The sequence below is a fragment of the Macaca mulatta genome, chromosome 6 (genome assembly GCF_049350105.2).
Source record: "Macaca mulatta isolate MMU2019108-1 chromosome 6, T2T-MMU8v2.0, whole genome shotgun sequence".
Lineage (NCBI taxonomy): Eukaryota > Metazoa > Chordata > Mammalia > Primates > Cercopithecidae > Macaca > Macaca mulatta.
The window spans coordinates 141,821,195-141,834,472 of record NC_133411.1 but is presented as its reverse complement, the minus strand read 5'-3'; the positions used below and the strand labels follow the sequence as shown (position 1 = coordinate 141,834,472).

General features: G+C 43.5%; 1 protein-coding gene across 4 annotated transcripts in view; it reads left to right on the top strand.

Moving 5' to 3' along the window:
- AFF4 (ALF transcription elongation factor 4) overlaps positions 1-13,278 on the top strand; it is an 89,427-nt gene that overhangs the window by 34,660 nt on the left and 41,489 nt on the right. For 2 of the 4 annotated variants that reach the window (XM_015140771.3, XM_015140773.3), the window contains one exon: positions 28-114. The exons of the other annotated variants lie outside the window; for them this stretch is intronic. In XM_015140771.3, the coding sequence (XP_014996257.1) occupies positions 28-114 (87 nt within the window). The remainder of the gene's footprint in view (positions 1-27; positions 115-13,278) is intronic. 4 annotated transcript variants of the gene reach the window in all.

The following is a 13,278-nucleotide window of genomic DNA, read 5'->3' as shown; positions in this document are numbered from 1 at the left end:
AAACAAACTGTAATAATTACATTTCAGGAGATGACGCATTCATGGCCTCCCCCTCTAACGGCTATTCATACACCATGCAAAACAGAACCTTCCAAATTTCCTTTTCCAACTAAGGTAAGTAAATAAAATGTATCTTTCATAATGTAAGAAAACTCTAAATGGCTTGACTAAAATCATATGGATTAAAAATTGTCTTGCCATTCCCATTCTAGTGGGAGCCAGACAGTAAATAAGTAAATAAATAGATAAATTCAGATAGTGACAACTGTTATGAATATAATTAGCATGGTAATAGAATTGAGAGCATCTTGGATCAAGAGGTATTTAAGAAAGCTTTGACGGCAATATGGGAGAGAGATTTAAAAGACATTAATATAGCCGGACACAGTGGCTCATGCCTGTAATCCCAGCACTTTGGAAGGCTGAGGCAAGAAACTCTCTTGAGGCCAGGAGTTTGCGTCCCCCTGGTCAACATAGCAAGACCCTGTCTCTACCAAAAATTGAAAAAACAAAACGAAACCTTGGCATAGTGGCCCATGCCTGTGGTCCCCATTACTGGGGAGGCTGAGATGGGAGGATCACTTGAACCTGGGAGGTCAAGGCTGCAGTGAGCTGTGATTGCACCACTGCACTCCAACCTGGGCAATAGAACAAGATTCTATCAAAAAAAAAAAAAAGACTTTCATATTTATTGCAAACTATTATGGTATTGTAGGCCTGAGGTGGTAAGGGCTTCTCAAACTGTTGTTTTAAGAACCTGTTTCTATAAGACATAGTAACCATACTTATGTCCCATGGAAGGAGGTTCCTCAGATAACAGTTCCAAGGTTGTTTAAAATCAGCAGATTGATTTTTTTTTTAAACTTGTACTTAACAGTATTAATTTACACTTAACACAAATAATACAGAAATACATTCTCCTAGTGAAAGTTTGACCAGGACACCTAATAATAGCCTTTCCCCAATTCCGTCCCCTTCATCCCAACAGAGCTCCTTTCATAAGTACCTTTGCAAGTCTATATTCATGTAATACATGTATAATCATTACATGTAAGCATTTTCTCATTTATTTCTACACAAATAATATTGTTCTGTATCTTTCACCAGTCAGCAGTAGGTCTTGGGGACCTGTCTATGTTACTACATGTAGAGGTGTTTTGTTTCTTTGAATTGCATCGGTAGTGTTAATGTATCCTAGTTTGTTTAGCCATTTCTCTTTGGTATTTAAGCTGATAGCAAGTTTTCATTTCTATAAATGTTTCTTCAGTTGGTATCTTTGTTCATGCCTTCTGTGTGCATGTGATTTTCTTTAGGGTAAAAAGCAAAAAGTAGAATTGCTGAGTGTTGAGAGTATATACTTAATATATACTCTCACAAATTCCTTCCATAGTTCTATTACAGGATTTGTACCAGCCAGTATTCCCACTTGTATTACCTTTTGTTTCACACATGCACACCACCATTTGATATTATTAAACAGCAGTGTTTTGAGTGAAAATGGCATTCCATTTGCTTGATTGCTAGTGAGGTTCATCATCTTTACATATTTGTTATCCATTTGGTTTCTTTGTGGGTAAATTTGCTTATTCTCACTGTCCTTTGGGTTGCATTTTTTACCTATTGAGTTTTAGGTGGTCTTCCTTTTTTGTTTTGTGTTGTTTTGTTTGAATTCTGGATTCCAATAATTTCTTATACATGCTGAAAATTTATCTGCCAGTTAGATTCTTTTCTTTTTATGGTCTAAAGTTTTTAATTTTTGATGAATAAAATATATCTTTCTCTTCCTTTATAGTTTTTGCTTTTAATGTTAAAGAAGACTTTTCTTTTTCTAGAATCATAAACATACCCTCTTATTTTTCTTTCAATGTGGTTTTTAGTTTTATTTTTTATGTTTACCTTCGTGAATGATGTCAGGTAGATTTAAAAACTTTTTGTCTATATTTATGCCATGTCACTCTTACTTTTTATATCTTTGTTTACATATACAAAATGCACTGGTATTTATTTATTTATTTATTTTGGTTTTTTTCCTGAGATGGAGTCTCCCCTTGTCACCTAGGCTGGAGTGCAGTGGTGTGATCTCTGCTCACTGCAACTTCTGCCTCTTGGGTTCAAGCAGTTCTCCTGCCTCAGCCTCCCGAGTAGCTGTTACTACAGGTGCCCACTACCACACCCAGCTAATTTTTGTATTTTTAGTAGAGACAGGGTTTCACCATGTTGGCCAGGCTGGTCTTGAACTCCTGACCTCAGGTGATCCACCCGTCTCGGCCTCCCAAAGTGCTAGGATTACAGGTGTGAGCCACCGCGTCTGGCCAATGCGCTGGTATTTAATGTGCAGTTTGAGTTTTGTTTTTTGTTTGTTTGTTTGTTTTGAGATGGAGTCTTGCTCTTTTGCCTAGGCTGGAGTGAAGTGGTGTGATCTCGGCTCACTGCAACCTCCGCCTCCTGGGTTCAAGTGATTTTCCTCCCTCAGCTTCTCAAGTAGCTGAGATTACAGGCGCGAACCACCACGCCTGGCTAATTTTTTGTATTTTTAGTAGAGACAGGGTTTCACCATGTTGACCAGGCTGGTCTCGAACTCCTGACCTCAGGTGATCCACTTGCCTCTGCCTCCCAAAGTTCTGGGCTTACAGGCGTAATCCCCGAGCCACTGCGCCCGGCCTGCAGTTTGAGTTTTGATACATATGTGCACCTGTATAACCACCACCATAATTAAGAATTAGAACATTTCCATTACCCCCAAATTTCTTCATATTCCTTTGTAGTCTCCCTTGCCTCTACCACTGTCCCTATTGCAATTTCTGGTCTATTTTATGTCACTCTAGATAAGTTTTTTTTTTTCTAGAATTTCATGTGAATGGAATCAGTACATCATGTGCTGCTTTTATATATTTACCTTCATTTTCTCAGTATACAGTTTTGTAATTCTTCCATGTTCTTGATTGTATCCATAGTTTTTCTTTTTCTTTTTCTTTTTTTGAGATGGAGTCTCGCTCTGAGTCTCACTCCCAGAGTGCAGTGGCATGATCTCGGCTTACTGCAACCTCCGCCTCCAGGGTTCAAGCGATTCTCCTGCCTCAGTCTCCTAAGTAGCTGGGCTTACAGGCATGCACCACCACGCCTTGCTGATTTTTGTATTTTTAGTAGAGACGGAGTTTCGCCATGTTGGTCAGGCTGGTCTCGAACTCCCGACCTCGCGGTCCGCCTGTGTCAGCCTCCTAAAGTGCTGGGATCACAGGTGTGAGCCACCACGCCTGGCCCAGTTTTTCTTTTTTTGTTCCCAATCAGTATTTTATTATATGGAAATACCAACATTTGCTTCCTGTTGATGAACATTTGGGTTATTTCCAGATTTAGACTGTTAAGAATAAAGTATCTATAAACATTCATGTTTTCTTTCTTTTTTTTTTTTTTTTTTTTTGAGACAGAGTCTCGCTTAGTCGCCCAGGCTGGAGTGCAATGGCGCGATCTCGGCTCACTGCAAGCTCCGCCTCCTGGGTTCACGCCATTCTCCTGCCTCAGCCTCCCGAGTAGCTGGGACTACAGGCGCCCGCCGCCTCGCCCGGCTAATTTTTTGCATTTTTAGTAGAGACGGGGTTTCACCGTGTTAGCCAGGATGGTCTCGATCTCCTGACCTCGTGATCCGCCCGCCTCGGCCTCCCAAAGTGCTGGGATTACAGGCGTGACATGTTTTCTTTTATCCTGGGTAAATACTGGGTCACATAGTAAAAAGTAGAATTGCTGGTTCATAGGGTAAGTGCATATTAAATTTTACTTATTTATTATATTTTAATTTTTTTAGAGACTGAGGTCTCACCTAGGCTGGTCTTACCTAGGCTGGAGTACAGTTGTCATATAGCTCACTATACACTTGAACTCCTGAGCTCTGGCAATCCTCTCATTTCAGCCTCTTGAGTACCTCGGACAACAGATGCTTACTACCATGCCAGACTTTTATATAGAGATGGGGGTCTCACTATACTGCCCAGGCTGGTCTCAAACTCCTGACTTCAAGCCATCCTTCTGTTTCAGTGTCACAAGCACAAGCTACAGTGCCCACCACTAAGTTTATAGTAAACTGAAAACTGTATTTCCCTCCCTCCCTCCACCCCTCCCTCCCTCCCTCCCTTCCTCCCTTCCTTGCTTTCTCTCTCTCTCTCTCTCTCTCTCTTTCTTTCTCTCTCTCCTTTCTTTCCTTTCCTTTCTTTTTTTTTTTTTTTTTTGGTTTGAGATGGAGTCTCACTCTGTCACCCAGGCTGGAGTGCAGTGGTGTGATCTTGGCTCACTGCAAGCTCTGCCTCCCGGGTTCACGCCATTCTCCTGCCTCAGCCTCCCGAGTAGCTGGGACTGCAGGCGCCCACCACCACGCCCGGCTAATTTTTTGTATTTTTAGTAGAGACGGGGTTTCACCATGTTAGCCAGGATGGTCTTGATCTCCTGACTTAGTGGTCCGCCTGCCTCAGCCTCCCGAAGTGCTGAGATTACAGGCATGAGCCACTGCGCCCGGCCTCTTTCCTTTCCTTTCTTTCTTTGCGACAGGGTCTCACTTTGTGTTCCAGGCTGCAGTGCAGTGGCATGATCATGGCTCATTGCAGCCTCGACCTCCCAGGCTCAAGTGATCCTCCTGCGTCAGCCTCCTGAGTAGTGGGGACTACAGGCATGCACCACCATGCCTGGCTGACTTTAAAAAATTATTATTATTTTTTTGAGGCAAAGTCTTGCTCTGTTGCACAGGCTGGAGTGCAGTGGCGTGATCTTGGCTCACTGCAGCCTCTGCCTACTGAGTTCAAGTGATTCTCCTGCCTCAGCCTCCTGAGAAACTGGGACTACGGGTACGTGCCACCACGCCCAGCTAATTTTTTGTATTTTTAGTAGAGGCGAGGTTTCGCCATGTTGGCCAGGATGGTCTTCATCTCTTCACTTTGTGAGCCACCTGCCTCAGCCTCCCAAAGTACTGGGATTACAGGTGTGAGCCACTGCACCCAGCCTCGTTTTTGGTTATTAAAAATAAAGCTGATGTGAATATTTGTGTATAAATCTTTGTATAAACGTTTACTTCTTTTTTTTTAAAAGACAAGATCTCTGTTGTCCAGACTAGAGTGCAGTGGCATGATCATGGCTCACTGCACTCACGAACTGCCGGGCTCAAGCAGTCTCTCACCTCAGCCTCCCAAATAGCTGGGACTACAGGCGCATGCAACTATGTCTGGCTACTTTTTGTATTTTTTTGTAGAGACAAGGTTTTGCCACGTTGCCCAGGCTGGTCTTGAACTCCTGGGCTCAAGCAGTTCTCCTGCCTTGGCCTCTCAAAGTGCTGAGATTACGGGCATGAGCCACTATGCCTGGCCTGCTTTTATTTCTATATTATAAATCCTGTTAGTGGGGTGGTTAGGTATATGGTAGGTGTGTATGCCTCACACCTGTAATCCTAGTAATGTGAGAGGTTGATGTGGGAGGATCACTTGAGTCCAGGAATTTGAGACCAGTGTAGGCAACATAATGAAACTCTGTCTCCACAAAAAAATTTTAAAAAATTACCCTGGCATGGTGGCACAGGCCTGTAGTCTTAGCTACTCAGGAGGTTAAGGTGGGAGGATTGCTTTACCACAGGAGGTTGAGGCTGCAGTGAGCAGAGATCATGCCACTACTCTCTAGCCTGGGTCACAGAGAGAGACCCTGTCTGGGGGAAAAAAAAAAATTTAGAAAACAACTGTCATGTTGGGCACAGTGGCTCACACCTGTAATCCCAGCACTTTGGGAGGCCAAGTTGGGTGGATCACCTGAGGTTGGGAGTTCGAGAGCAGCCTAACCAACATGGAGAAATCACGTCTCTCCTAAAAATACAAAATTCGCCAGGCGTGGTGGCGCATGCCTGTAATCCCAGGAGGCTAAGGCAAGAGAATCACTTGAAGCAGGGAGGCGGAGGTTGCAGTGTGCCGAGATCGCGTCATTGTACTCCAGCCTGGGCAACAAGAGTGAAACTCTGTCTCAAAAAAAAAAAAAAAAAGAAAAGAAAACAACTGTCATACTATTTTCCAAAGTGGTTGAACCATTTTATATTCCTGCCAATGGTATATGAGAGTTCCACTTGTTCCATGTCCTTACTAACACTTGATATTGTCCTTACTAACACTTGATATAGTACTACTCTGTGTACCTCATTGTGATTTCAATTTACATTTCTCTAGAGACAGAGTATCTTGAGCATCTTTTCATGTACTGATTTGACACTTGCTTATCTTCTTTGTTGCAGTGTCTGAATATTTTGCCCATTTTTAAATGGGCTAAGATTCTTTTTTTTTTTTTTGATATGGAGTCTCGCTCTGTGGCCCAGGCTGGAATGCGGTGGTGGGATATCGGCTCACTGCAACCTCCGCCTCCTGGGTTCACGCCATTCTCCTGCCTCGGCCTCTTGAGTAGCTGGGACTACAGGCACCCGCCACCACGCCTGGCTAATTTTTTGTATTTTTAGTAGAGATGGGGTTTCACCATGTTAGCCAGGATTGACTCCATCTCCTGACCTCGTGATCTGCCCACCTCGGCCTCCAAAGTGCTGGGATTACAGGCATGAGCCACTGCGCCCAGCCTGAAATGGGCTCAGATTCTTATTGCCATTATCATATATGTGATTTGGAAATTTGTTTTCTTGCTCTGTGGACTACCTTTTCATTCTCTTTATAGTATCCCTCTAAGAACACATGTTAATTTGTATAAAGTCCACTTCTTCAGTGTTTTCTTTTACAGGTCATGTTTTTGGTGTCTATGAAATCTTGGCCTGGCTGGGCGAGGTGACTCTTGCCTGTAATCCTAGCACTTTGAGAGGCTGAGGTGGGTAGATCACTTGAGGCCAGGAGTGTGAGACTAGCCTGGTCAACAAGGCAAGACCCCACCTCTACACAAAATGTAAAAATTAGCCAGGTGTGGTGGCACAGCTTATAGTCCCAGCTACTTAGGAGGATGAGGTGGGGGATTGCTTGAACTTGGGTGGTTGAGGCTGCAGTGAGCCATGATTATGCCACTGCACTCCAGCCTAGGTGACAGAGTGAGACCTTGTCTCAAAAAAAATGTTTGCCAGCTGGGCTGATGGCTTACACCTATAATCCCAGCACTTTGGGAGGCTGAGGTGGGCAGATCACTTGAGGTCAGGAGTTCGAGACCAGTCTGGCCAACATGGCGAAACGCCGACTCTACTAAAATTACAGAAATTAGCTGGGCATGGTGGCGGGCACCTGTAATCCCACTACTTGGGAGACTGAGGCAGGAGAATCGCATGAACCCAGGAGGCGGAGGTTGCAGTGAGCCAAGATTGCGCCAGTGTACTCCAGCCTGGGCAACAGAGCAAGACTCCATTTGAAAAAAAAGAAAAAGAAAAATCTTTGCCTAACCCAAATCCTGCTATGTTGTTTCCTAGACTTCTTTTTTTTTTTCTTCTTCTTTTAAATAAGAGACCAGGTCTCGCTGTGCTGCCCTGGCTAGTCTTGAACTTGTGGGCTCAGGTGATCCTCACCCTCCTCTGCTTCCTGCATAGCTGGGACTCTGCTCTCAGTTATACTAGACTTTTTATTTTTATTTTTTTGAGAGAGAGTCACTCTGTCACCCAGGCTGGAGTGCAGTGGTGTGATCTTGGCTCACTGTTAACATCTGACTCCTGGCCTCAAGTGATTCTCATGCCTTGGCCTCCCGAATAGCTGGAATTACAAGTGTGCGCCACCACACCCTGCAAATTTTTATATTTTTAGTAAAGATGGTGTTTTGCCATGTTGTCCAGCCTGGTCTCGAACTCCTAAGCTCAAAGTGACCCACCTGCCTTGGCCTCCCAAAGTTCTAAAATTATAAGCATGTACCACTGTGCCCAGCCTTTCCTAGATTTTTTTTTATAGTTTTAGGTTTTACATTTCGACCTATGATTTATCTTAAGCTAATTTTTCTATGTTGTTACAATATATGGAATGAAGTTTTATCCTTTTGTATGTACATATCCAATTAGCATCTTTATTTAAAAGCCTTCTCTTTCCATTGAATTGCCTTTGCAGTTGTAGTTGACTCTGTATGTGTGGTGCATTTCTGACTTTTTATGTTTCATTAACCTGTTTGTCTGTCATGGTGCCAATATGAGCCTGTCTTGATGGTTCGACTTCAGGACTTACTGTAAAGTCACTACAATGTAAATCCTCAAATTGTATTAGTATTTTTCAAAGTAGATCTGACTTTTCTAGGCCATTTGCATTTTCTTTTTTTTTTTTTTTTTTTTTGGAGACGGAGTCTCGCTCTGTCCCCCTGGCTGGAGTGCAGTGGCCGGATCTTGGCTCACTGCAAGCTCCGCCCCCCAGATTCACGCCATTCTCCTGCCTCAGCCTTCTGAGTAGCTGGGACTACAGGTGCCCGCCACCGCGCCCAGCTAATTTTTTGTATTTTTAGTAGAGATGGGGTTTCACTGTGTTAGCCAGGATGGTCTCGATCTCCTGACCTTGTGATCCGCCCACCTCGGCCTCCCAAAGTGTTGGGATTACAGGCGTGAGCCACCGCGCCCGGCCTGGCCATTTGCATTTTCATAAGAATTTTAGACTGGGCACAGTGGCTCACACCTGTAATCCCAGCAATTTGGGAGGCCAAGGCAGGTGGATCACCTAAGGAGGAGTTTGAGTCTAGCCTGGCCAACATGGTGAAACCCCGTCTCTACTAAAAATACAAAAAGTAGTTGGGCATGGGGCATTGTGGTGCACACCTGTAATCCCAGCTACTCAGGAGGCTCAGGCAGGAGTCTCTGGGAGGCAGAGGTTGCAGTCAGCTAAGATGATGCCACTGCATGTACTCCAGCCTGCGCGACAGAGCAAGACTCTGTCTCAAAAAAAAAAAAGAAGAAGGACGCCTCGTCAATTTCAACATAAAAGCCTTGTGGGATTTTAACAGGGATTGAGTTGAATCTATAGATCAATTTGGGGAGAATTGGTGTCTTAGCAGTATTGAGTCTTCTGACCCATGAGTCCTTATTTCTCTCTATTTTAGTCTAATTTAATTACGTTCAGTATTGTTTTGTAGTTTTCAGTATATAGATTTTGGACATCTTTTGTCAGAGTTATTCTTTTTGTTTTATTGAAAGAGTCTCGCTGTGTCGCCCAGGCTGGAGTACAGTGGTTCTCAGTGAAACATCTGCCTCCTGGGTTCAAGCGATTCTCCTGCCTCAGCCTCCCAAGTAGCTGGGATTACAGGCGTCCACCATGTCCCCAGCTTATTTTTATATTTTTAGTAGAGACAAGGTTTTGCCATGTTGACGAGGCTGGTCTCAAACTCCTGACCTCAATTGATCTGCCCGCCTCAGCCTCCCAAAGTGCTGGGCTTACAGGCGTGAGTCACCGTGCCTGGCTGATTTTTTTTTTTTTTTTTTTTTTTTGAGACGGTCTTGCTCTGTCACCCAGGCTGGAATGCAGTGGCACAATCTTGGCTCAGTGTAGCCTCAGCCTTCTAAGTAGGTGGGATTACAGACCTGCACCACCACACCCAGCTAATTTGTATACTCTTAGGAAAGACAGGGTTTCACCATGTTGGCCAGGATAGTCTTGAACTCCTGGCCTCAAGTGGTCTGCCCACCTTGGCCTCCCAAAGTGCTGGGATTACAGGCATGAGCCACTGTATCTGACCCTGTTTGATTTTTTTAGTGCTGTTATAAATGGAATTTTATAAAAATTTCAGTATTTGATTTTTCCTTGCTAATTTATAGAAATACATTTCATGGGCCGGATGCAGTGGTTCATGCCTGTAATCCCAGCACTTTGGGAGGCTAAAGAGGATCACCTGAGGTCAGGAGTTCGAGACCAGCCTGGCCAACATGGTGAAACCCCATCTGTACTAAAAAATACAAAAATTAGCCACGTGCGGTGGCACACACCTATAATCCCAGCTACTTGGGAGGCTGAGGCAAGATAATTCCTTGAACCTGGGAGGCGGAGGTTGCAGTGAGCCAAGATTGCGCCATTGCACTCCAGCCTGGGCGACAAAGTGAGTCTCTGTCTCAAAAAAAAAGAAAAGAAAAGAAAAGAAAAGAAATACCTTTCATGTGTAATTTTATGTTTTATCTTGTAATTTTTCTTTTTTTTTTTTTTTTTTGAGACGGAGTCTCGCTGTGTCGTCCAGGATGGAGTGCAGTGTCCGGATCTCAGCTCACTGCAAGCTCCGCCTCCCGGATTTACGCCATTCTCCTGCCTCAGCCTCCCGAGTAGCTGGGACTACAGGCGCCCGCCACCTCGCCTGGCTAGTTTTTTGTATTTTTTAGTAGAGACGGGGTTTCACCGTGTTAGCCAGGATGGTCTCGATCTCCTGACCTCGTGATCCGCCCGTCTTGGCCTCCCAAAGTGCTGGGATTACAGGCTTGAGCCACCGCGCCCGGCCTATCTTGTAATTTTTCTAAATTTACTTAATTTTAATAGCATTTTTGTAGATACCATGTTTCCTACTTAGACAGTCATTTCACCTGTGAATAAAGATGTTATATTTGTTTCAAATGAATGCCTTATTTTATATTCTTGCTTTATTGCACTAGCTAGAATCTCTAGTATGATGTTGAATGCCAGTAGTGAGATCAGACATTCTTGCCTTATTTTTTACTATAGAGGAGAAAGTATCCAGTCTTTCATTATTAAGTGTGATGTTAGCTGTAGGCTTTTTGTGGATGTCATTTATTACATTAAGGAAATTCTTCTATTCCTCTTTGCCTAAGAGTTCTCATTAGGAATGAATTTTGAATTTTGTTGAATACTTTTTAAATCTATTGGAACGATCATAAGATTTTCCTGTTTTTATTTGTATTAATATGGTGAATAACATTGGTTAAATTTGGCTAGGCGTGGTGGTTCACGCCTGTAATCCCAGCATTTTGGGAGGCTGAGGCGGGCGGATCACCTGAGGTCAGGAGTTCGAGACGAGACTGACCAACATGGAGAAACCCCATCTCTACTAAAAATACAAAATTAGCTGGGCGTGGTGGCACTTGGCTGTAATCCCAGCTACTCGGGAAGCCGAGGCAGGAGAGTCGCTTGAACCCAGGAGGTAGAGGTTGCAGTGAGCCAAGATTGCACCATTGCACTCCACTGGGCAACAAGAGTGAAACTCCATCTCAAAAAATAAAAATAAAAAACATTGGTTAAATTTTAAATGTTAAATCAATATTACATTCCTGATATAAACTCTACTTGGTCATGATGTATTTTTTTATAGTGCTGAAATTGATTTTAAAAGTTTTTTCTAATTTTTGCATCTGTATTCCTGGGCTATTTTGGTCTGTATTGTTCTGTTCTTACATCTGTAACCATAACAGGTCTGTTGTCTGATGCACACAGCAAGTCAATAACAGAGACACTGGGTTGCTGCAGAGAAGGAATTTAATTATAGGGCCTTCAAACAAAGAGATGAGAGGAAACCTCAAATCTGTCTTCCCAAGGAGTTGAGACCATGGCTTTTAAGGATTATGGAGTGGGCTGAAGTATTAAGATCATTGATTTGTCAAAGAATGCTGGGTGAAATCATGCGTTGGGAAGATGTACAAGCAGTATTCTCATGCTAATTCTGTTCCTCTGTGGGGATCTTTAAACTGGTTGGCTTCAGCTGTTCCACTGTGCTTAAGCAACTCTTGATTTTTAAAAAAAAATTTTTGTGGAAATGGTCTCATGATGTTGCCCACTCTGGTCTCAAACTCCTAACCTAAAGCAATCCTCCTGCCTAGGCCTCACAAAGCACTGGGTTGATAAGCATGAGCTACTGAGACTGTCCTGCTTAAGCGACTCTTTTTTTTTTTTTTTTGAGACAGCATCTCACTCTATCACCCAGGCTAGAGTACAGTGGCATGGTATCAGCTCATTATCACCTCTGCTTCCCTAGCTAAAGTGATTCTCCCTGCCTCAGCCTCCCGAGTAGCTGGGATTACAGGTGCCCGCCACCACGCCCGGCTAATTTTTGTATTTTTTAGTAGAGACAGGGTTTCCCAGTGTTGCCCAGGCTGGTCCTGAACTTGTGATCCACCTGTCTCAGCCTCCCAAAGTGCTGGGGTTACAGATGTGAGCCACCACACCTAGCCTTAAGCAATTCTTAAACAAAAGCTTTAAGTTTCTAATTTCAGAAATTCTATCTGTAGGAACAATGGGGATTCCGATGGTCAGTATCTAGTGTTAGTGACTTTCTGTTACAAAGAAGTGAGTCAGCCAGGTGTGGTGGCTCACGTCTGTAATCCCAGCACTCTGGGAAGCTGAGGTGGGGGGATGACAAGGTCAGGAGTTCAAGACCAGCCTGGCCAATATGGTGAAACCCTGTCTCTACAAAAAATAGAAAAATTAGCCGAGCATGGTGGTAGGTGCCTGTAGTTCCCAGCTACCCAGGAGGCTGAGGCAGGAGAATCGCTTGAACCCAGGAGGTGGAGGTTGCAGTGATGCGAGATCGTACCACTGCACTCCAGCCTGAGTGACAGAGCGAGACTCCATCTCAAAAAAAAACCCCAAAAAACAAAAAAACAAAACAAGTGAGTCGAAGTGCAGTATAATTAATGCTTAATTATAATTGTATTTTTGTCCAGAATTCTGTTTAACCCTGTGAGAATGGTTTCATATCCTTGCCTTGTTTTGGTATCTGAGTAATGATGGCCTTATAGAATAGAATAGGAAATAATTGCTTCCCCTTCCATTTTCTGGAATAGTGTGCATAGAAATGGTATTTTTTCTTTCTTTCTTTCTTTTTTTTGAGACAGAGTCTTGCTCTGTCACCCAGGCGGGAGTGCAGTGGCGCAATCTTGGCTCACTGCAAGCTCCGCTTCCCGGGTTCATGCCATTCTCCTGCCTCAGCCTCCCGAGTAGCTGGGACTACAGGCATGCGCCACCACACCTGGCTAATTTTTTGTATTTTTAGTAGAGACGGGGTTTCACTGTGTTAGCCAGAATGGTCTCCATCTCCTGACCTCGTGATCCGCCTGCCTCGGCCTCCCAAAGTGCTGGGATTACAGGCATGAGCCACTGTGCCCGGCCAGAAGTGGTATTTTTTTCTTTAAGTGTTTGTTAGAATTTACCTCTGGATATAAGCTTTCTTTGTAAGATGGTTTTTAAGCAAAAATTAGACTTCTTTAGTAGCTATAGGGCTACTCATGTTACCTATTTCTCCTTGAATGATCTTTGGTTGTTTATATCTTTCAAGGAATTTGTCCATTTTATCTATGAATTATCAAAGTTAACAAATTGTTGTAAATTTTTTCTAATATTCCCTTATACATTTAACATATTTTATTATGATAGGACTTATCTT